Here is a 24,395-nt window from a genome sequence, read left to right as displayed (position 1 = left end):
CCGAAAAATAAAATATTTCTTGGATATTACTTTAAAACGATCAAATGCACAAATTTTCAGCATGATGATTGGTTTCGCACCTGGACAAGTTCACATGTAATGAACATAAACATAACACTAACAGATATCGCCACTCAACAGTGCATTGTTTTTATTATCAGTACTTGCTGTTATATTCGTGTAAAGCTTTTTTCTTTCTTCACCAAGGGATGTTAGTCTGCATTTTCTTCTTATATAAGACTGATGAACTAGTTGAGTTTCCCCATCATCACTACAGTGTAATATCGGTTAGTCGCAGAAGTGGTTATCCCTCACATCCGGCTGCGGATGGCATGATGAGAGTCTGAAAAAAGAAAAGTTCGGTGTCTTTGTTTGTTTCGGGTTTAACGTCGGTTTTCAATGGTAACTTAGTTATGTAACGGCGGGCAGTTAACATAATCTGTGTTCCTGGATTCTGTATCGATACAAAGTTGTTCTAAATAACTGCAAACTTCCCAAGGTGAATCCGAGTGGAGGACGAATGCTTTCAGACAAAATGACTTTTATCAGATCATCACGGAAAACATTCGCCTCCCCCGAGGATCGAAGTCGCCAACCCGCGATCCGCACGCTTCATATTTAGCGAAGTGAGGTGGCAAAAGTCGTTCAGACAAATATGTACATTTCCATATTTAAGCATCGACATACGGGGCCTCAAATACTTCAGGCTATATAGATATATTCCTTTGTATGTTTTTTGCAGTTTAGGCATTCAACAACTTCAAGTAAAAAATGGGAGACTATTTTACCTTCTTCGTTTTTTTCTTGTGCATTCTCCCAGCTTATGGTAAGACATTTCTTTTTGTTATATTATTTAAGAAATAATAAGTTTCCAAGTGTGGTTTATCGTAGAATAACCCGTGTTTTGAGTTCTTATGCGTAAAAATATATCAAGAATTCCGTAGGCCTGAGTGATATATTTTTTTGCATAAGAACGAAAAATTGATTGGGGTTATTTTAAATGACTAGGGTGTTATTTCAATTTCAAATATATTTTACATGCGACATTATACACTTTCGTCAAATAATAGATACCACTCTCTCTCTACATTGCGACAAATCCCCCCTTTGATGTTTTAGAAGAAAAAAAGTTAAAATTAGAAACTTAACTTCTTATATTCATTATGTTATTATGTTAAACGTGTACAGGTCTTTCTTATTTCTATATATAATATCTGACTACTATCAATTTTCGGCTGAAAAAATATTCTTTGGAATTCTTCAATGAATATTTTAAAGAGCTTTCTTTTTTCTTAAGGAGGGTCTATGTACAGTACGTTTTTGAATTAGTTTAATGCATCTGACAAAAAACGAATACATAAAAAGTTAAAAGTTTGTGACCAGTGTTTTCTATTTACCCAATGAATACATAAATATAAACACCTTTCAGTGAATAAGTGATGTTTAACTCACTAAAGAGAAGTACAGCTACTGTAAAGTAATTTATTTTGAAATCACTTTCAGCCAAAACAACCGCTAAACCAAAAATTTGCTGGAACACACGGTGGTTCAACAGTTTTATTCCCACAGAAACAAACAGGTATGTTACTTGTATAATAAAACCGTGGAAATAAAGTCATTCTGATAAGAAAAATGTATAATTATAAGATTTCAGTTCTGATTTGAATATGTACGGGTTGTTCCAAGATAATATTTACAGTGTGTCCTCATAGGCTACAATTGTTCATTTTCAATGAATGAGACCTTAATTTTGAGTCTAATTAAGTACCCTGCAATCAATAGTTTAGATGATTTCTACGGACTGTAAACGGAGTACACTTGCTGCCATAGATTTAAACTGCAAAAACACATTTCCTTTTATATCACTTCCATTTTGTTCAGTTTTACGGATTTGTTTTGAAATGTAAAAGATGGCATGAGGCATTGTAAACAATGCTCTTCATTTTAAATTCTTAATGTTTTTAACATTTCCATCACATGTGTAGTTTTTAAATATTATTACGTGTTGACAACCTTGACAGTATATAAATATTTCACAGTCTTGCAAGGGTTAAGTTGCATTGAGAAATGGTTAATTATAGTGTTGATATCAAAAGCCGAAAGCTTCTACATTTCTATTACCTATCTGATTTTCAATAAACCCATGCTGTTTTTGAGGTTCGTAAATTTCTATTTTAATATTTCACTCTTCATAAATGTTTCAGGTCAGATTACGAACACCAGTCGGCAAAAATTTTAGACTCCCTCTGTGTCAATGGTTCTCCAATTGCAGCTCAATGTAAAGACCAAAAGGGAGAACCCTTTTCCGGCTACAAGAACGACACCGTTGGCAAATTTATCGCTACATGTAACGTTGTCGTGGGTCTGATATGCAATCCTTACAACAACACAGTAAATGAAACGTGTCCTGATTATCAAGTACAGTACGGCTGCAACTGTCCAAAAACAACTGCAACCGGGAGTAAGAGTAAGATGTTTTTCTCACAATGAATTGCCTTCCCCCCACCCCCCAAAAAACTTCAATGTATAAAACTTACATTTTAAAAAACAATTTCTATGCACAACGAAACTTAAAATCTTTATATTAAGTCCCTTCCCGCTGTTGACTTAACAATGCAAGATAGATAGCCGACTGCCTTAATTACTTTCCACCCACTAGCAAAAACAAAAATCTTTGATACCCTAAATAGCAAAGCGTTTGACTAGGGAAATCAAGAAATTTCATTTTTTTTTTGTTTTACGTGTAAACATCAAAATATCTTTCACCCACGAATACCATATTTTACATTTTCACTCGTTGCTATGACACTTATAAACATAGTGCATCTGATGCTCACTCATGAACGATAATTCAGTCTTACTTTGAAATGAACAAACATACCCTATCTAGTTACAATTGAAAGTGACATATATTAGGCCAAGACAATATGTCGTTACTTTTTGTCTTAACATTTTATCGAATTAGTGTTGCAGCATGCATCATGCAAAGTAGTTGTCGTATTTAGTTAAATTTAGACCACACTATCTTTCTTATTTGTAAGTTAGCTTTTTCATTTTATTAAAAACTATACCTAAAAATTTTGACTAAGTAAGTTTGAGGTGAAAATGTTGAAATACATTAATTCAGGAATTGCCTAATATGTCCACCTGTCATCTTGCAGTAAAACTGTATTGGACAAGTATTATTAGACACTTCAGTACATAACAAAACTGATTATATGAAAAAGCATAGAACAGTCATTTCGTGACTAAACAATACCTTATAAACGCGATGTAAATGATCATTCTATTTATTTTCGATTTATTCGATTTATTCATGCATCTAATTACCATCCTATATCTTTAGAATGTTCCAAACATTGAATCCGCAAATACTTACGTGACCAAGTGTCTAAGAGAACTAAAATTTGATTACCATAGTCAGTGGAGACATTCACTTTTTAGCAGGAAAAAGAAAGTGATGTCAATGGTGCATTTTGAAAATTCGTTTGATATTTCTGCAGCGTTACTTTTATGGACAACAAGGTTGGCTGTCATATGAAGTATTTCTATAACTCCGTTTTGGCCCGTTTTTACCGGCTAGCCGAATCCATAAACTTATGATGGCTTAAAGTAGATTCGTTTTCCCAGACTGATTTGAAAAATATGGACCATACGCAATTTTTTTAATGGGGGCCTATGGGAAAATCATAACTTCCATAACATTTTCGCTAATAGATTTTAATGAAACTTATCACAGTCAGCTGAACACAAATAAGTGGTCTAAAATGTGGCGAAATAAAATTAATAGATCCGTGTGTTTATTTTTGATATATTTGACCATGATAAAAGTGAACCGTATATTTAAAGTTAATTTTAGACATTATTTTGAATTATTAAACGTATCAGATGTTTTAATATCATATTTTAACCTTAGAAAGATAGCAACAGTTCGATTGTAATATTTTTTTTCAAAGATTGCCATTTGTTCTTATAAACGATTTTCATCCCGCACGTCGAATCTAGGCTTTATTCTACGTTTTTCCAGATAAATGATGTTACGCCATCACTTCCGATTTATCAAACGTGCAGAGCTACCTTAATGGCGTAGCGTCATTTATCCGAACAACGTAGAATAAAACCTCTGCATACGGAAACGAAAATCGGTTTATGAATAAAGTGGCAACCTATGAGTAAAACATTAATACTTTTCTAGAGATAAAATATGATATTAAATGTTTGACACCTAAATTATAAAAATCAGCTTCAAATATATCTATGAGAATATATTTAATTATGTAAACATTGTCAAATATTTCTAAAACAAGCACGTCTACCTACACCTTCTATTTCACCACATTAAGGCCCACATGTTAGTCGATAATCGTGAGAAATTTCATTAATATCTACATTGTAGAAAAAATCAATTCTTGAAAATGTTATCATAATTGTGATATTACTGTAGACTTCCATTATGAAAACTGCGTGGGGTTCAGCCTTTCAAATCAATCTAGCAAAAACTCGTGCACATGAACTTTTTATTTGCCAGACTTTCTACGTAAATTCAAATATCTGAAAATCATGGTTTAATCAGACTCTACATTGTAAAGAAAATTGATCCAAACGTGTAGAGATACTTTAATTTGCTTTAAGTTACATAAGATATATAACTGGAAACAGAATAAAAAGTCCTGTTTCAATAAAGCGCTTAAAAGCGAACCCGAAAAGGGAGTTTTAGGGTAACTTGAGAATACCACCACATACTGATGGATGCGGGACTTCCGCCGGAAGTTACCATGACATGAAATTATAGTAGAACGTCATTCGATTGTTCAAAATTATTTACCACCTCAATTGTTCTATAAGAGAGATCCCAATTAGTTCAAAAATGATTATATAATGTTTTTATATAAATTTTGAAAAAAAAAATAGAATAGTTTGCAATTTATGTTCTTAAAAGATAAAAAAACGCGACAAACAAATTTCATTATATTATTCGCTTTAGTAGGTATGATGACACTATATTTAAAGTAAATAGTTTTCCATAATTTTCTCTTTCTTTTGTATTTTTGCTTCTGTTTTTGTTACAATAAGAGATTTTAAATCCAGTTACTGGTGGAAAGACTACCATTATGCCAGGAAAAGGAACAATTGGGACTAATGCTGGAGTCAGTACTACTATCTCCGGAAGCGGAAGTGGAAATCCTGGTTCCCAAAATACCGGAAGTGGCACAGGACATAGCGCAACTGGCCAGCAACTAGGACAAAGCGGAAACAGTGGTCAAAACCTCGGAATCAGTCAAATAGTGCTGCTTTTATATTTAATTATGATAATTTCCTGTTGATTTCTGTTGTGCTTTGAAGACTTCACACCCAAAAACACTATTAAAATTGTAACTTACAACTTCCATTTGATTTTGATGAGTTTAATACAGATGTTTTGCTTTGAAAACAAACGTGATCGTACATCTTGAGAGCGAAAGGTCACGTGTCATTGCATTTTTTCTACAGGTTATGTATAAAGACACTGATTAAAAAAACAATCAGTGACATCAAGGCAGTAGTTCGTTGAATTGGATTCTAATGCTAAATTACTATTGAAGTAGGATACAAATATTAAAGATAAATTAAAATCTGTAAATTGTCGAAAAAGAACAACTGATTTTATCGAGACTTATCAATTTATTGCAGGAGAAATGACAACATACGGATAATGTAGATACGTCTTTAATGAAAAATTGAACACCCTTTGGAATAATAAATGGTACTGCCCAAATTTAATGTCGGACCAGTTTATTAAATTTTTAGCAGGGTAAATGTTAACTTGCTGACAATATTTTACGTTACCAAGAAGAAATACATGACAAACTCTTTTACTATGTTTTAAGCAATATCTTGACACAATGATAAAATAAATCAATTAAAGAAAATAATTTCAAAAATAATAAAATATATAAAAGTGGTCAGCATTTGTAAGAAAGCCTGCTGAGTTTAATTTCACTGCTTTAAACTTGATGGTGTGTATTATGTAAAGTTTTTTGTTTGCATTGGGTTTTCTAATATTACGGTAATTTCATACCTATATCATGGTATAGACATAGAACCTCATATTTTGAAAGATGAAACCAAATAAAATAATGTTTAGAAATCGATTTCTATGTCCTCCAAATAAAGATATGTGAAGTTTTAATGCAAATTTTGTTTATATCAATAATTGAAAACTTGAGTTGTCGTTTGTACCTGTGTTTTCAAAGAATGGCAATTCTTACTCAATGTATGGGTATTAAAACATTGTTACCTTGAACAACTTGTATTGGTCTACTTAGTCATGAATTTTAGAAAAATGTGCACTTTATACATGAATTTACACTCGGCCAATTCCTTAGTACAGAAGTAAAATTTCGTGCATGCGCATTCTAGGACAAAAAGAAATGGCCACATAATCAAAACTGATTCAATCAATTTGCCAATATGAGTCTGTGATATAATAAATAACCAATACAGGACAAAGGACAATTGTAGAATATACTAGAATAAATAACTATATTCAAAAGAAAAATGTTTCACGTGTGTAAAATGATGTCTCGAATGAAATTGAAAATACATCTTAATATCGATTGATTGTTTTGCGGCATAACTTGTACTCCCCAGATCAGTTTGGCTCCACATAATGGATCCTTATGTAGTGTAACCACGTCACTAATAAAAGGATATTATAACATTACTGACTGAAGTTGCCTGCGTGGCCGAGTGGTTAAAGTCGCTGACTTCAAATCACATGCCCCTCTGCGATGTCGGTTCGAGCCTCACTCGGGGCGTTGAAGTTTTTATATGAGGAAGCCATCCAGTTGGCTTACGGAAGGTCTGTAATTCTACACAGGACTGGTGTCCACTCGTAATGAAATAATGCACAGAGGGGCACCTTGGATCTTCCTCCACAGTCAAAGCTAGATAGTCGCCATATGACCTATAGTTGTGTCGGTGCGACGTTAACCCAGCAAAATAAATAAATTAATTAATAAATACTGACTGAAATATATATCATGTTCGTCTCTCCTTACCTATTTCACTCTTTCGTGTCTCAATGGTGAGTTTATAGTTGGTTTCCGTCAGACTGATATCTGGAAATGTTTCATGACCTCCAGTACCATCTGCTTTGCCAATATTAATTCTAAGATCAGTTGACACATGTTTTGCTAGTTCTTGTATATAAATCAGAGACATAAGTTTTGAAATAACGTACAAATTTGTCCTGATTATATAAAGGTAGACGCGAGGGCTTAAGAGTGATAATGATACTTAAGGATGTACAGCATCTGGTGTATATAGCAATGAAATTTGGAAAATTCTTCAACTGCTTTCTAAATTAATAGACATGTGGTTCACTTAGTTGAATGCACTATTTGTACAGAATATTTGTTTGTGGTGGATTTAACGTCGCACTGACACATGATATGTCATATGGCGGCTTTCCAGCTTTGATGGTGGAGGAAGACCCAAGGTGCCTCCCGTGCATAATTTCATCAAGAGCGGGCACCTGGGTAGAACCACAGACCTTCCGTTAGCCAACTGGATGACTTCCTCATATGAAAACTTCAACGCCCCGAGTGAGGCTCGAACCGACATCGCAGAGGGGCATGTGATTTGACCTTAACCACTCGGTAACGCAGGCAACTTCAGATGGTCCTTCGGGATCATTGATTTCAACTCATTTAGATTTGATGATTGAATAGTGCTTAAGCCGGTGCTAGGGGATGTGGGCAGTGTTGCATTTTCCATTACTGCTCATGAACAGACTCAATAAAACCGAGTCTGCAATTTTCACTGTTTGTATTGGTCTCGGTACTTTCGAGGGATCTACTTTTCAGATTATATTCAGTCAGTAATGTTATAATAAGAGTAATTTTGCACTCACACTTTAGCAACCTGATGTAAGATTGCCACGAGCGAAACTACATATATTATTTTCAGTACAATCAGCTACTATACTGATTATTAATTAATTATAAACATGACTGTTAACAATTTATAAAAGTTCTTTATTTCTGGAGGGAGGCATGTGTAGAATTTACTGACCCATCCAGAACTCCCGATATACAGGTCCAAAACCATTTTCAAACTCCGTGAAGTTTCGACAGAAGTTCAGCCCTCTAAAAATCCTGAAATATATTCATAACTGAAAAAATCTCGGACATGATTAAAATTTCTATTTAGAAAAGTCATCAGTAAAGCTACCACACAAAATTGTTATCGTTGATCTATAGATGATATGGTAAATTATGTTTTCATTTTAACATCGTTTAGGGGTATTTTCTCTATTCTACAGTAGACTTTCCGTACGTTTCATTGTCATAATATACTGTCAATACTTCTTTAGAGTTCTATAACTCTATGTCATAGACTACTCACTCTTGCTGCATCACTGCCGTTCTCGAAAATTTCCTTACAATCAGTTGCTGAAATGGAAAAGATACGGCGATATTTTATTAAGACTTTTTGAGTGGCGAATTCGTTATACGAAGTTTTGCAATCGATACTATATGTAGATATCTTTATTTTTTTGAAAGTAACTAAAATTATTACAAATATTCACCTAATAGCGTAAGTTTTTAAACAATAAATGCTATCAGCAGTTAATAACTTTTTAAAAACACTGGTGAACATTTTTCCTTCCTAACTTTAAACAGTATAATTATATTAAACAAAGTGTAAGGTTACAGCGTTCCGGTCGACCATTTATAATTACGTTTTAAATATATTTAAGAAATAAGAATGATAAGCAGTTAAAAGCAATAACGAATTCGAAGATCTTTGATACAAGATAAACAGCTTACTTTTATCTCTGTATTCCTAGTAGAGATGTATCTTTGATTTGCTGCATATTGACGGCTACTGCAAGTCCAAACCACTGTCTGAAATACGTAGGTGTAGCTATTTAAACGAAACGAAAGCTTGAATATCCAACAGAGAATATAACGTCTTACAAACTCAACCTCTGCTAAAGAGCAAATCGAAGCACGTAAACGAACACATGGACAGCACACAGCACAGCACAGCACATACTCAAACAAACACACGAGGATAAAAAACGAATAAATAAAGGAACGTAGAGAGGGAAAAAAGAACGAAAACTTGGGTAATTGAGCAGGGCATTCTTCGAAACGTTCTGAACACCGTAGTAGACACATAATAGATTCCAAGCTAGATGCAAAGCTAACTAATCTATGCCTAAATGTCATGCAAAAACGAAAAACATTATTGTGGGCAAACAATATTTGTTTGGGTTGAAATAGTAAAAGCTTAATAAAAATAGCCATAGTATGAAATTGTACAAACGCCTTAACTGGTAGTTTCTTTTAGCAGATATAAAATCGTTGAATTCGTTAAGCTTCTCTATATACACAGATTATTTATTTACCCAAGTTATGTACATGAGGATATTTTACATTATAAGCTGATATCTTGCGATAAAACGGTTTAGTGAAATATGCGCTTAGTATATGTTTAAAATTGAAAGCAATGAGATGTTTCTAAGTAAGGCTTCCTTATGACAACGTTATTTATTAGATAAAGATTACAGAGATATTCTCCTATATTTAGTGTGCTGAAATAATTTTTCACAAATACATACACATGGCCAGTTGCTGATATCAAATGAGAAAATGGCGGCCGGTTACAGATACGACAGGAATGCTTTTAACAATGATGAGCTTAAATAAGTTGTCATGGTAATCATTCCCTCGCACATTCATGTTGACTAACCTAAGTTGTTTCAAGCACCAAATGAAAAAATAACAACGATTATAGGTTGTTTAAAATAAAACTTGAAATGCCATTAAAGCCGTTTATCATTATTTTGGTGTAGTTTCAAATTAGATCTCAACTCTGACGCATCATATTGCAGCAAGGGTATCCTATGACAGAAATAATGAAAGGTTTTGTTGCTGAATTTTCATTTACTTATTGTTATAATAAAATTTCAATGTATCATAGGAATCATTGATACGCTTAATGAACAAATACGGACCTCTAAAGATATTGACATATGGCTTAAGATACTCCCTGGGATAATGTTATGTAATGTAATTTCGGTGGTGTACCTGTTCTTCAGCCGCCATTAGCATGAATCGATGTCATTCCTTATTTGCCCTTCTAGGAAACCAGAATGCTATTTGTCTTCCTCATTGTGTGCATGTAAAAACTACATTTAGCAATTTCTTTTATACTGGAAAATGTCAGAATTGCGGTTTTCCTAAAGAAGGCGGTTGTGAAAGTTGACTGGAGGATCAGTCTAACAAAAGATCAAGCACACAACCCTATTCGTTTTATCAGCTGAATTTCTTTTGGCTATAATGGTGCTTTGAAATAAAAATATGGTGAAATAAAAGTACACATTGCAGAACAATTTCTGTCTCAAACAAGCATAACTACCTTAATTACTTAGAGAACCGCTGGTTGCCTGTCTGGTAAAAATTTCTTGTGATATTCATACTTAATAAGAAGAAGAATCTTTATTATGCAATAAATCAAACACGATCCATCAGCATATCTTCAATATACATACAAAGTAATAAATATAACATGTATGGCAAGATAGCAGATATGTAAATACAAGTTTAACAATTGTTTCAGTAATTCATAGGTATCAGTAATAACACAGCTTTGGGAGAGACAATTTTGATAACCCAAGCATGTGTATTAGCTATTTAAACATTAGAGTTTATCTCTTTAGATACCTCCTTTTTTCAAAAGCTTTAAAGATATACGTTGCGAGATTACGAGTTTTACTATTTTCATAAATAAATAATAGCAAAATTTAAAATAACTTGGATGGTGCCAGAAATACTTCCTGATATACTGTTTTCTTAAATCTACAAACTCCTGACATTCAATGACAAAATGATACTCGTCTTCTAATATGTGACAGTTAGTACAAATTCTATTTTCATAAGGTATATTATTTGGACTGCTCCATCTACCAGTCTCAACAGCCAATCTATGCGATGACAACCTCAGTCTTGTTAATGCTATTCTAAACTTCCTTATATTTATTACTGTTAAGTAATTACTGAAACTGAAATCAAATACATTCTTGTAAAATAGTGCTCGGCTGGATTCATTTATAGATGTGTTCAAATCCTGTATGTAAATGTCCCTTAGACGCTGTTTTAAAATATTAAGAAAGACCTTTGTGTCTCCTACACTCTGAGCAAGCCAAACATGATAGAATCCTAATTTTGATAACAAAAATTTCACCTTGGAGACCCAGTTTATTTTGCGAGGATTTAGATCTATACAATTTTTCAAAGAAATATATAGTTGTTTAGTATATTTAACCTGGTCACAATTGCTAATTTTCAACCAATACTTTATAATGTTATAATGTCTATCTGTTACTAAGTTGTATCTACCTGTTTCCGCATAAATAAAACTGTTCTGTGTGTTAATTTTCACCCTAAGTAACCTTTTACAGAAGCTTAGATGTGTTCGTTCTACTTGTAAACCTTTATTAAAACCCCAAACTTCACTTGAATAATTCAAAATTAGAATGATGAGTTTATCAAAAAGATCTAATGTATGTTTTGGCCCTATATCTGTAAACTTGTAAAGATATTTATTCATTTTAAAAATTGCCTTAAGTGCCTGTCCTGAAAGCATTTTGTCAGTTTCATTAAAAGAACCACCTGAGGTAAATAAGATACCAAATATTTAAATTTACTCACTATTTCTAACTGAATATTCTTATATCTGAAATTGATATTATGGCTTAGCCTTCCCCCTTTTCTAAAAATCATAACTTTTGTCTTTTCTGTATTAACAGTTAGTTTTCATCTATCACAATATTCGGCTAAAACGTTTAAAGATCCTTGCAGATCATATGCTGTTTTCGCAAATAAAATGATATCATCTGCAATAAACAAATTTTAATGCTACCAATGTCTATCCCTTCAATGCCTTTCAGTAAAAAGGTCTCTTCAATATCATTTAAATATATGCTAAATAGAAAGGGAGATAAACTCTCCCCTTGTCTAACTCCTAGTGAACAGGAGAAACTTTCACTTAACGACTCCATACTTTTAATTTTTGACTTGACATTGTTATACATAGATTTAATAACATTAAGTATATTACCGCGTACACCATATTTAATAAGTTCGAACCAAAGAATATCCCTAACAACAAAATCAAAGGCCTTTTTGAAGTCCACAAATGCGCAAAAAAGTGTATCTCCCTTGTCAAAACAATGACTTATTAGTGAATTAAGAATAAATATATTATCCACAGTACTCATTCCTTTTCGAAAACCAGCCTGAGCTTCAATATATATGAAATATTTTTCAGCCCAGCTATTTAACCTTTCGTTTAAAATTCGCGTAAAAAGCTTCCCCAAAGTACTAAGTAACGTTATGCCTCTATAAAAATTCGCAGGGTCATTGATATCACCCCGTTTATGTAAAGGAACGATGAAATCTTCTGACCAAGTTCTGGGAAAATAACCTGTCCGTAAACATGTATTAAACAATCGATGAAAATACAAAATTAATGTGTCTGTTCCGTGTATAAAAAATTCGTTTAGATATGAATCTGGTCCACCAGTAGTGTTCGATCTAAGTTGCTTTATAGCCTTACTTATTTCGCTAAGGGTTATTTATTCATCTAATTCTGAAAACATAACCTGCATTTCTCCTTCTAGAAAATATTCATTAAAATATAGTATATCCTCATCCGCTTGGTAAAAGTGATCCTCGGGATTGTTAATAGATTTAAAATATTCCGCAAATTTACTGACATTTATACTTGTTTTATTGGTACAGCTTACATCTTTCAACAATTTTCAGTACAGTTTAGCATTTTTAAACCTAGCCTCAGTCAATTTTTTCGCGTTTTTATTCCTATACATGTATTTTTTATTTCTAATTATTCTTTTAAATTCCGCTCTGGATTTACATAGATTAATACTGAACAAACGGTCAAGGTGTGGTTTTTAGGTTGAACATACTTTGCGTTATATCCAAGAGGAGTAAGTATTGTGAGTATGCAAGGAGGCGGGAATCAGTCGGCTTTCGACTGAGACTACACAACGAATAGTCCATTATATTATCGAGCCCGAGAAGCAAACCAAAAGGGCCTTCTTGGGAATCGAGCTTTAGCAAGTCGCACTTAGCTTCCGGCGAAACTTTTAAAATCAATCACCAAGTGTGAAAGTTCAGATGACCGCTGTAGAGAGAGAGCACTGTATACTTTCTTACTTGGTGATGGATTTTTAAAATTTCGCCTGAAGGTAACAAGGCGACCTTTGGTGCCTCCTAGCCTAGAAAGGAAGTGGTTTTCTCCGCAGTGAAGACAAAACTTAATTCGATCGATGAAAATTATTCGTCACTCAAAACTCAAGCAAGAAAGGTTTTCTTTTTTAGAAAGATAAAACGCCGGACAGAATATAATATAAATATTCATTTTATTATCATGATAAGCCTAAAGCAGCGAAAACAAATTGTGTCACCGTAAAACCAGCTTCCCGTAAATTGCTCAATGTTTGATATTTGCTGTTACATGTATGATAACACTAAATGTAAAGTTTTGCCTTATTTCATATTACAGGTTTTTTGGGAGGATCTGGTGTTGGAATCACAACTCCGAAAACTGGAGACGGAAATGGAGTATCTGGTTATAAAAGTGGCGATGCCGGTACTACTGGTTTCCAGACTACCGGAAGTGGAACAGGACCGAGTGCCTCTGGTCAGCAAAATGGTCATTGCAAAAACGATGGTCAGCATTACGGGGGCAGCCATTTAGTGCTGCTGTTATGCACCATAGCCCTAAAAGTTTTTTAGAACTTTACGATTTGCGTATCGAGCAACATGACGTCTGTGTAACCGGTATTACTGCATGTCAGAGATGAAAATACTAGCACTTCTGCTAACGGACATCATAATTTACAAGTTACAAACAGGTCTTAAAGCAATAAATGGTAATGCGTGAAAACTTTGTTTTATGTTCTGCCATAATAATATACTTGACTGAGATGCTATTTGGCAAGGTTTCGAAGGACATTTTACACCCTGGATTCTAAGACGAAATCCTGTCCGGCATGCAAGAAATTTAAAATATATGGTAAATGTTTTTAAAAATATAGGTTACTTGTACTCCTCGTTTAAATGGGTCCACAGTGTTGTTGTACTTAGATAGAATAGATTGGCTCGTTTTAGAAGTTTGTTAGGGTTACAGATATGTGATATGTAGTTCATTTTCTTCATTATTTTTGAGCATTGGTTTCGTTCGGTTTGGAACGGTCCACCGTTACCTCTACTGTTTAACCCCCACTTTCGGGTATTATCAACAGACACGCAATCAGCTGTACAAAGATATGAGCCGCGCCATGAGAAAACCAACATAGTGGCTTTGCGACCAGCATGGATCCAGACCAGCCTGCGAATCCGCAGTCTGGTCAGGATCCATGCTGTTCGCTAACGGTTTCTCTAATTGCTATAGGCTTTGAAAGCGAACAGCATGGATCCTGACCAGACTGCGCGGATGCGCAGGCTGGTCTGGATCCATGCTGGTCGCAAAGCCACTATGTTGGTTTTCCCATGGCACGGTTCAATTATTAACAATTAGGTATCAAAGTGAGAAGAGAATCTGCAAAACATTTAAAAGTATAACCAATCAATAAACGATGCATCTTGTTGCAATTAATTGCATTATGACATACTACCATCTCGAGAACCTTGCATTTTATTATTATATTCTTCTCGTTTAACACATTCTGTATTGAAATGCAAAATTAACTTGACGAATTTCATACTAGACGTATTTCTTGCTTCACATAACGTATTTCTGTTTCACATTAAACTTGACGTATTACATACTTATTTTGACATATTTCATAGAGAACTTATTTCATATTCTAATATGACTTTTGCTGTTAAAACACTTTTAGAATGATGTCATGTTAACGTGCGGTGACATCAAAATGTATTTTTCGACCTAGAAAAAGCACTTCTATATTCTATCTACTGTTTTAGGTTAAATGCATATGAGAATCGGAATAATTTACAGCAAAAAAGTATTTTAACAAGATTTATTCACTCAAGCGGTTATACGTCTTACAAATAAATATTCCCGACGTATAAAAGCCTATCTTACATAAATAGTGTTAGACACTCTTCTGCTATATAGTATTTCTTAATTAAACTTGTCATATATCGTATTTCAAATGACGAATTTTAACATAGCGCATTCTACATTTAACGAAATGAACCCCATGCTGATTGTCCCTTTTATCTGCCAAAGAATGCAACTTTAAAAGTTTTTGATGGGACTTAATGTGACTCAATCTTATCCATCAGATGTCCAAAATGGCACCCTATACCATCAGAAAACCATTTAAACATATATACAGATAGTGTGCAAGAGTTAATATGGCACTGATGCATGTTTGTTGTACATGTTAGTCAGTTATTACTTGTCTTTGTCGGGACTAGATTCGAATTACGATTTCTGACCTCAATCTAGAAAAATGAAAACTTCCAAATTCAGCAAAGTCTGAAAACAAAATTTTACAATAACATGAAGACATGCTTTTATAGACATCTGTTTGGATCCGGAATGACTTATATAAGCAATGAAATTAGGCCTTCATGCGAAATGTACGACAGAATAGGATCGGAAATCCATGAATCGATTGATTCATGTTTAATTTGCCTATACTATTCTGGATCTTACATTTATTTATTTACTCATTTATTTATTTATTTATTTTCTTATATCTATATTATATTTCCTTTCCATTTGAAAACTTTATACTATAATGAAATGCATATAACTTGTAGCATTTAGCATCAATATCAGCTTTCCGGTCATTCCTTTCACCAGACGGAACAACTGCGACGTCATCTTAAGAACATTCTATCTGCCTTTACACGGACGTCGTCATAACAGTGATCAGTTATCACCAGACATTAATGGCGTAACTTTATTGCCTTTTCTTTTGCTTTTCATACGGAATAAACGTTGAAAGAATAGGGCGAATGTAATATTTATAAATAGATAAGATTTTACAATCATCTTTTTACTTAAGGTTTTATAACTGACAAAGTATTATCAAGTGTCATATTGATGAAATTGGCAATACAACAAGATGCCTAAGCCCTGCTATTTACAAAATTTTGTCATATTTCTTTAACCACTAATCATTGTATTAACGCTATAAGCAAATTAAATCAGGGATTTAAAAATATGTTATCGCCATTGTATAGACAAAAGTAACTTGAATACAGTATTTATATCAGCTAAAGTTTGAAATTTTAATATTGCAATAATTTTGTCACTGCTCATAATATTTGGACTTTATATTTGACAATTATTAAATACCCGTCTAGAGGGTTTTAAATATCAGAAGTGTTAAGGTCCTACAGTGACAATTGGCAAATTCCGTACGTTTACGCATTCTCCGAATGGTAACTCGGCATTCTCCGGAACTCTTCGGTTCTTACGAAAAATAACTTTCTGTTAAGTTCTAAAGGTCCCGAAATTATATACGGAAGTTACGTAATTCCATGAAAATTGCCGATTGTCATTACATGTGTTTTGTAAACATGTGCGTTTATATGTTCAGGTGCTCATACACTGGACAGAATTTATATCCCCACAGAGGAGGCATATTGTGATCATACCGTGCGTTTAAAGTATCGTTATTTCGTCAATCCTTTCATTCGAAAATAAAATGTTTCTCGTGTATAACTTTATAACCATTAAATTTATCAAATGTTCAGCATGATGATTTGTTACGTACCAGGGCAAGCTCACATATATGTAATATATGTAATAAGCCTAGCCCTAACACTGACAGTCTTCGCCACTCAACAAGGCATTGTCTCATTGGACGCTTTAATTACCAGTTCTGGCTGTTATATTCATACAAAGCTTTCTTCTTTCCTTACCAAGGGATGATAGTCTTCAGTTTCTTCTTATATAAGACTGATTAACTAATTGAGCCCCCCTCCCCCTCCCCCTATATATATGTTATATTTGTTTGTTTCGGGTTAAACACCGTTTTTCAACAGAATATTCGGTTATGTTAAGGCGGGCAATTAACATAAGCCATGTCAGTACAAAGTTGTTCTCAACAAGTAACTGCCAACTTCCCAAGGTGAATCAGAGATGGAGGACGAATGATTTCAGAAATAATGACTTTCATCAGATCATGATGGAGCACATTCGCCTCCCTCGAGGATCGAGTCGCGACCCCGCGATCCGTACATTTGGATGCTCCAATTAAGCGAAATGAGCTGGCTAAAATATTTGATATGGATGTTCAGATAATACATGTAAATGTTTCCATATTTAAGCATTAACACACGGGCCTCAAATACTTAAGGCTATATAGATATATTCCTCCGTATGTTTTACACAGTTTAGGCATTCAACACCTTGAAGGAAAAAAATGGGAGGCTATTTTACTTTCCTCGTTTTGTTCTTGTGCAGTTTTACAGCTTATGGTAAGACTTCTTTTTTTGTTATATCCTTTAAAAATATCTAATACCAGTGTTAAAAAACCCGATAAAACATTAAAAAAGTCCAATTAAACTTTAGCTGTTAACTTCAAATATACTTAAGATTCTTATCGAATGTATCTCACTTCTATAAACTTGTAGGTAAACTCATGATTAAACAATCGTTTGTTAAAGAAACTACACGGTTTATTTTATTTGCAGTATACATTTATACATAATTTAGCTACAATACACACATTAAATGTGCACCATTTTAAACCTAATAATGCGTAGAACTATGCACAAACTTAAATGAGTTGATTTTTTGCTTACATGAATTGCTTGTACAGTAAACTATAAAATTAGCGTCTAGTTCTAAGTTTACCTTTAAAGGGAAGTCATATTAGTTTTTTTTCTGTGCAGAAATCATAGCGATTTCACGATTTACAATTTAATACATCTGAAAAAATACTAGAAAAAAACACCTAATGTTTTTTCAAAACTTAACCTGCTGGAGGCAAGTGATTCTGCCTTTCCGACCAGTGTAGATCATGATCTAAACTGTTCGCTATTCAGTCAATATCTCTTTTGTAAGCAACCATTTTAACAGCAAACTGAAAGATGGACAAGTTCATTTAAGAAATGCGGAATATTTCAGGAGGAGAAGGAGGAAGCTATTCTTCCACTGTGACATATGGATATCAAACACAACAGACGACAAAGCAGACAACACAGCAGCCAAGTACTGGTAAAGTGACCATTTGATATTGATAATATTGCGCTGAGGTTGTTTACTGTCCCCGGGTATTTTTATCTAAATGACTAGAGTTTTATTTCAATTTCAAATATATTTTACATGCGACATTATACAGTTTTGTCAAATCATAGATATATCTCTCTTTTTGCGTTTCAAATGTATCATGCATGTCATTAACGGATGCAGCATACCCTGCGATAAATCCTTCCTTTAATTATTCAAAATGAAAACGTTAAAATTTTAAACATATAAATATATTTCGGAAATAGATTTAAGTTTTTCGTGCTTTGTTGGCAAATAAAACACGGTTTTGAGTTCAGACGCGTAGTTGTCTAATCATGAAGTACGAATGCCTTCAGATGATAATCACGACGCATCTGAACCAAAAACGTGTTTTATTTGCGAACAAAGCACACACAACTAAAATCTATTTCCATTCTAACACGTCTGAATAACACCAGGAAGGGATATTATTCTGGAATTCTTTTTAAGCGGAATAGCCAAAAGAAGGTCAATTTGCGAAACGAGTTTTAATCGACAAGACAATACACGGTAAAATCCTTCTTTCTTTATATAAAAGAAAATCTTAAATGTGTTCGAATACTGAACAAAACAAGTAACCGGTGGCTATTTAGAAAATACCTTGAAAATACTGAAAACAATTAAAAAAGTAAGCATACATTTACATCAATATCATTTCAAGCTTGATTTCAAAAGCATGGAATCAGACAAAATTATAATTATTAATTGTACGACCACATTCTCCCCATCACCCCATCAAAAAAAAAAAGAAAAAAAAGGGAAAAAGGAAGACAATATAAAAAATTAAAACCTTGTGACCTGTGTGTTATCTTTTCATTTCCAAGTTACGCCAACGAAGACAAAGAAGTACCAATACTGTTATTAAATTCATTTTGAAATGATAATACATTTTAAATTAACAAAGCTACTTACAGTGCAGATTGGAATCGTGCAATCCTTTGTCCGGTCATCATGTTTTGTTGCTTGATTTACACCTGACATAAAATGCACAATGACCTGTACTTGGATTAAATCACAAAACACAAAAGTTCATTTACACAGGTTATGAACTGGTTTAGATCAGAAACACAAAAAGCTTCAGTTCCATCTTTCAGAAAAATCACCGGATTTCACGATGTTAGAAATGTTTTGAAACAAACTGCTGAGTAACAAATATGTAGTATTCTTTTTGTCTGATTTAGCTTTAAAAGAAACTTTAAACATCCGTGTCTCCCATACAGATTTATGGTTGGCAGACTTTTTACCCCAAGACTTTTCCTCTCAAGAGACAGCCATTTTGTTATATCCTGTCTCCACGTGACGTCTATTGACCAATAGAAATGCAAGAAATTTGTAGAAGGCGAGATAAAGATATGTACCAGTTGTTCCAACATAATATCTACAGCGTGTCCTAGGGCCAAAAATATTTCATTTTCAATGTATGAAAAAAACAAACAAAAACAGTTGTCCAGCTAAAAATCCCGATCATGGTCTGCACTGTTCGCTTTTCAGCTAGTAAATGTTTAGTGAACATTCCTTTAATCAAGAAGTGGTTTGTCCCAAAATGGAATGATGGACAAGTCCATTTTAGAAAGTTAGCGTTTTAAGAGTTATGCTCGATAATTTCTGCCGACTGTAAACTTAGTGTATTTGCTGACAAAGAATTAAATTTCAAAACACATTTCCTTTTAGATATCATCATTTTTTTTCCAGTTTTACGGATTAGTTTTGAAATGATGGTAAGTGGCATCGTAATGTAAGGTTCTTTAACTGGTTGTAGGTGCAGATGGGAATTTCCGGACTCGAGGGTAGCTGTTTAGGCGGTAACAGTTACTCGAGAACCGAATACTCCCATCTGCACCTATAACCAGTGACTTATCTTTTTCTTGCATATCGATATCAAAATATTATAAAACAATTAAAATCAATCGAACGGTTTTCTTTTGAGAATTATTTCTTATAGTAGCGTATTTATACAAAGCGCGGGGAACAAACGTCCATAAACAGTAAATGACGTTTCAAAGACAAATAACAATTTTAAGCTCCGGTTTCGTTTGATCAGTTACCGCAAAGCGTTATGAATTTTTAATAAAGCAACTCGTTTAGAGTTGGGAACAAAGAGGAACTGTTAAGATACCGGGTCTTTTTTCGTTTTTTTTTAAAAATACATTTTTTAATAAAATATAAATTACTACATAAATCTTCTACATAAATATGGTTTATAATACGTCATTTAAAGCACGAGAGTTATCTTACGCCCGGTAGCGTTAGATGGATTTTTCCAGCACCGGTAAAAATACCTGAAATCCCAGCCCTTTACGTGTTCAACATTTACATCATGCATATTTATTTTTACGTATTATTACGTTTTGACTTAAACTTGATAATTCATAAACTTTTCCAGTCTTACAAGGAGTAAGTCGCTCCTTAAAACAGAAAAAAATAAAGCAATTTTTTAAGGTGGTAAATTTCTTTATTTAGAAATATTTCAGGTCATATTATGAACACCAATCGGCAAATATTTTTTACTCCCTTTGTGCCAATGGTTCTCCAATTAGAGCTCATTGTAAAGATAAAAAAAGATAACCATTTTCCGGTTACAAGAACGATACCGTCGGCAAATTTATTGTTACTTGTAACGTTGTTATGGGACTTAAATGTTATCCTTATAACAACACAGTAAATGTGACATGCCCTGATTTTCAAATACAGTGCAGCTGCAACTGTCCAAAAGCAGCAGCAACGAGAAGTAAGAGGAAGATTTTTTCTCACAATAAATGTCTTTTCCCCAAAGTTTTCAATGTATAAAACGTACATTTAAGAAAGCTTCTTAAAGCTACTTTCCATAGAATCGCAAATAGTCTTATCATTTGTCTATATTTTCTTTATGGTTTCAGACTATGCAAATAGCAATTATTTTATCTAAATTCCATTTTGTTACTTTGTAATCGCTTATTTTCCTCGGGGTACCGAAAGCGCTTTTTAGAATGTGAAATTGAAAGTAGACTATGATAATCAAAAGAGCGCACACTTAACTGACAAACAGTAACAAAATGGCTGCCCTAGCGCACAGTAAGGCTTCTGGGTAAAGAAATTCGGTACATAACGGCGATTATTCTAATAACGGCGTTATATGCAATGAAAAAGTTCATTGGGGTATATTCAACAGCTTTAAGACAAACTTTCAGGGAATGCGACACAATTTATTATACATGAATTTAAACGTAATGTTAATTTCTCTTAAATGCATGTAGGGCAAAGCGCATACTTTTAGAATGAATAGGGTGTATTAATCAATTTTGTATGTAGCTGTCAAGGGAGAAACGCCGTTAATAAACATAATGAAGAGCAAACAATTACTATGCCAGGGAATAAAACACCATCTACTGTACACCACTTTAAAGGTATTTATATATTCCCTGAAAAGGAACCTGTGCCGCACATTTTTAAGCTCCGTCGACCAATAAACGTTAGTGTTTGCAAACGGTGTTACTGCTGTTTCTGTTACTGTTGGCCAAAAAGTGGTTATCTTCTAATTGCTTAGTGTCCTCGACGACAGTTAATAGTTTACCATTGAAATCTTTGAAAGTACGCCGAATTTAACAATTATCAATGTTTCAGTATTGAAACCAAAATTATTTGACCACGTACAAGTAGAATTATTTTTTTCTATAACGAAATTTAATTAGAGTGTGGAAAGCAAATTTAATCTAAAAATAAAACTTCAAATCTTTATATTAAGTCCCTTTCCCTGTTGATACAAGAAGGATAGCCCGCTGCCTTAAGCACTTGACACACAAGCAAAAGAAAAAAAGAATTAAGAAGAATTAAGAAACGTCAAAGGGGCCTCCTTGGCCGAGTAGTTAAGGTCGCTGACTTCAAATCACTTGCCACTCATCGATGTGGGTTCGAGCCTCACTCGGAGCGTTGAATTCTCGATGTGAGGAAGCCATCCAGCTGGCATACGGAAGGTTCTACCTTGGTGCCCGGTCGTGATGAAATAATGCACGGAGGGGCATCTTGGGTCTTCCTCCACCATTAAAGCTGGAAAATCGCCATAATTATGACCTATCATGTGTCTGTGCGACGTTAAATCCAACAAAAAAGAAAAAAAAAAGAAAAAAAAAGAAACGTCACTTTTTGTTTGTTTTATTTGCTACATTAAAATATCTTTTACTCATGAATATGCAACTTAAGAAAAGTTATTTCAATTTTACACTGAAACAAACAAATGTGCTCTGTCTAGTTACAAACTGAAAGTGACCTATATTAGGCCAAGACAATGTGTTTAGTGTCTTAACATTTTATTGAATGCATGTTACAGCATGCAACGTACTTAGTTAAATTTAAACCACACAATCTTTTTTCTTTTTAGGTTAGCTATTTTGTTTTACATTTTCATAACTTTACTTAGAATTATTGACTAAGTAAGTTTGTTGTGAAGTTGTGAATAAAATCTGTGAAAATATCCTTTGGAAGCATAGAAAGCAACCAAACAACATAATAGCACTCGGTTGAGTCTGTTAATGAGGGGATATGCAATGTGCATCACCCCCCACGCCCCCTAGCACCGGCTTAAGCGGACCTCTATAACAGTAACAGAGTGTATTTATTGATTCCGAAGGACCAGAAAATATATATACACTGAGTCCAGATCATATTTCAATTCAAGAATGGCGTAAATTGTCAACTTGCGTCATGCAGTTAAGCTGTATTGTACAAGTATTATCAGACATGATGCATGTAAAAGAAGGACAGTACAGTAATTTGATGACTAAGTTATACCTCTTAAACGCGACGTAAATGAACTTAAAGATTTTTCATTTGATTTATTTTCTAATTCTTTCCTATCCATCTTATTACCATCCTATATGATAAAGTCAACTGTCAGGCAAATCGAAAATTAAAAGCACAAAGATTTCTACAGTAGAAGTCAGAAAGTTTTCATGATTTGGCTTCTTATGGTCAGTCTTTCGGGCATTTACGTTAAATGTTCCACTACCTCGCATACAAGCAAACGTTGATAGTGTTTGCAGCTTATTTTGTCACAGTTATAGTGTTACACTGTGTTATGCTTGCCTTTGTTTAAATACTACCAGTAGATTATTGTCCAAAATAAAGAATAACTTGCAGTTTCATGCAGGTTTAAATGTTGAAAGCCAGGGCGACTACATTTTGACTGCGATATAGTAGTTTTCCAAGAGTACAATTATAAAATAAAGGGATTTCCAGACCACAGCTATATCTATAACACTATCTAACATTAATTCCGTAAATACGCATGCGACCACTCTATGATGAGTATTAAATTGATCATCGTAGTTAGAAGAAATAGAAACTTCTAACTTTTTCGAAATTAGAATAGTCTGTCATATATTCATAAAAGAAAAATAGAAGAAATAACACAACTTTAACAAAAACAAAGAACAACAACGTGACATCGGCTCCCTCCCCGACAAATTATATTATAATGTTCGCTTTAGTTGATATAATGACACTTTTTTAAATGAGTAGGCTTTCATGTTTTTTCTTTCTTTTGTATGTTTTGTTTTTGTTTTTTGTTACAACCAGAGATATTTCATATTCAATTATTCATTTTGACAGGAAAAGTAACATCTGGGACTAATGCTGCAGTCAGTACAGCTACCTCCGGAAGCGGAAGTGGAGGAGGGTCAGTAAGTGGAACAGGACATAGCGCATCTGGCCAGCAACACGGACAATGCGGAAACAGTGGTCAAAACCTCGGAATCAGTCAAATAGTGTTGCTTTTATGTTTTATTATAATAACTTTCTGTTGAATCCTGTGCTTAAAAGACTTCACACTCAAAGTCCATATCAGAATTGTAACTTACAGCATGCAAGTGTTTCAGTGAGAATTAAATAAAGGTGATTCATTGAAAACAACATGAAAAATATCAGATATCTTTGGTATTAATAGTCACTTGTCATATCATTTTTGTTTACAGATTATGAAATATGTATAACGTCTCTGATAAGAAAAGCAACCAATGAAAACAAGGATGTAGTTCGTCGAATTGGATTCTGATGCTAAATTTACCATAAGTAGTATATGTCAGGATACGAGTTATATGACCCAGGGAAGTGCCTACGCCTTTAGTATCTTGAACAATGAATTGGGTCCAATC

At 33.7% G+C, this 24,395-nt stretch overlaps 2 protein-coding genes across 2 annotated transcripts; both read left to right on the top strand.

Moving 5' to 3' along the window:
- Positions 1 to 771: 771 nt before the first annotated feature.
- Positions 772 to 6,596, top strand: LOC128550957 (uncharacterized). Its single transcript, XM_053531155.1, has 4 exons — positions 772 to 826; positions 1,504 to 1,579; positions 2,205 to 2,467; positions 5,089 to 6,596. Exons 1-4 carry the CDS (start codon positions 772 to 774, stop codon positions 5,322 to 5,324), a joined length of 630 nt encoding a protein of 209 aa, XP_053387130.1. The 3' UTR covers positions 5,325 to 6,596.
- A 10,780-nt stretch (positions 6,597 to 17,376) lies between these two features.
- On the top strand, positions 17,377 to 24,176 carry LOC123541755 (uncharacterized). Its single transcript, XM_045327337.2, has 3 exons — positions 17,377 to 17,477; positions 18,130 to 18,219; positions 23,854 to 24,176. Exons 1-3 carry the CDS (start codon positions 17,423 to 17,425, stop codon positions 24,045 to 24,047), a joined length of 339 nt encoding a protein of 112 aa, XP_045183272.2. The 5' UTR covers positions 17,377 to 17,422; the 3' UTR covers positions 24,048 to 24,176.
- The last annotated feature ends 219 nt before the right edge of the window (positions 24,177 to 24,395 follow it).

This window comes from Mercenaria mercenaria, chromosome 19 (genome assembly GCF_021730395.1).
Source record: "Mercenaria mercenaria strain notata chromosome 19, MADL_Memer_1, whole genome shotgun sequence".
In the NCBI taxonomy this organism is placed as follows: Eukaryota; Metazoa; Mollusca; class Bivalvia; order Venerida; family Veneridae; genus Mercenaria; species Mercenaria mercenaria.
The sequence above is the reverse complement of the archived record's forward strand: the minus strand, read 5'-3'. Positions and strand labels throughout refer to the sequence as shown.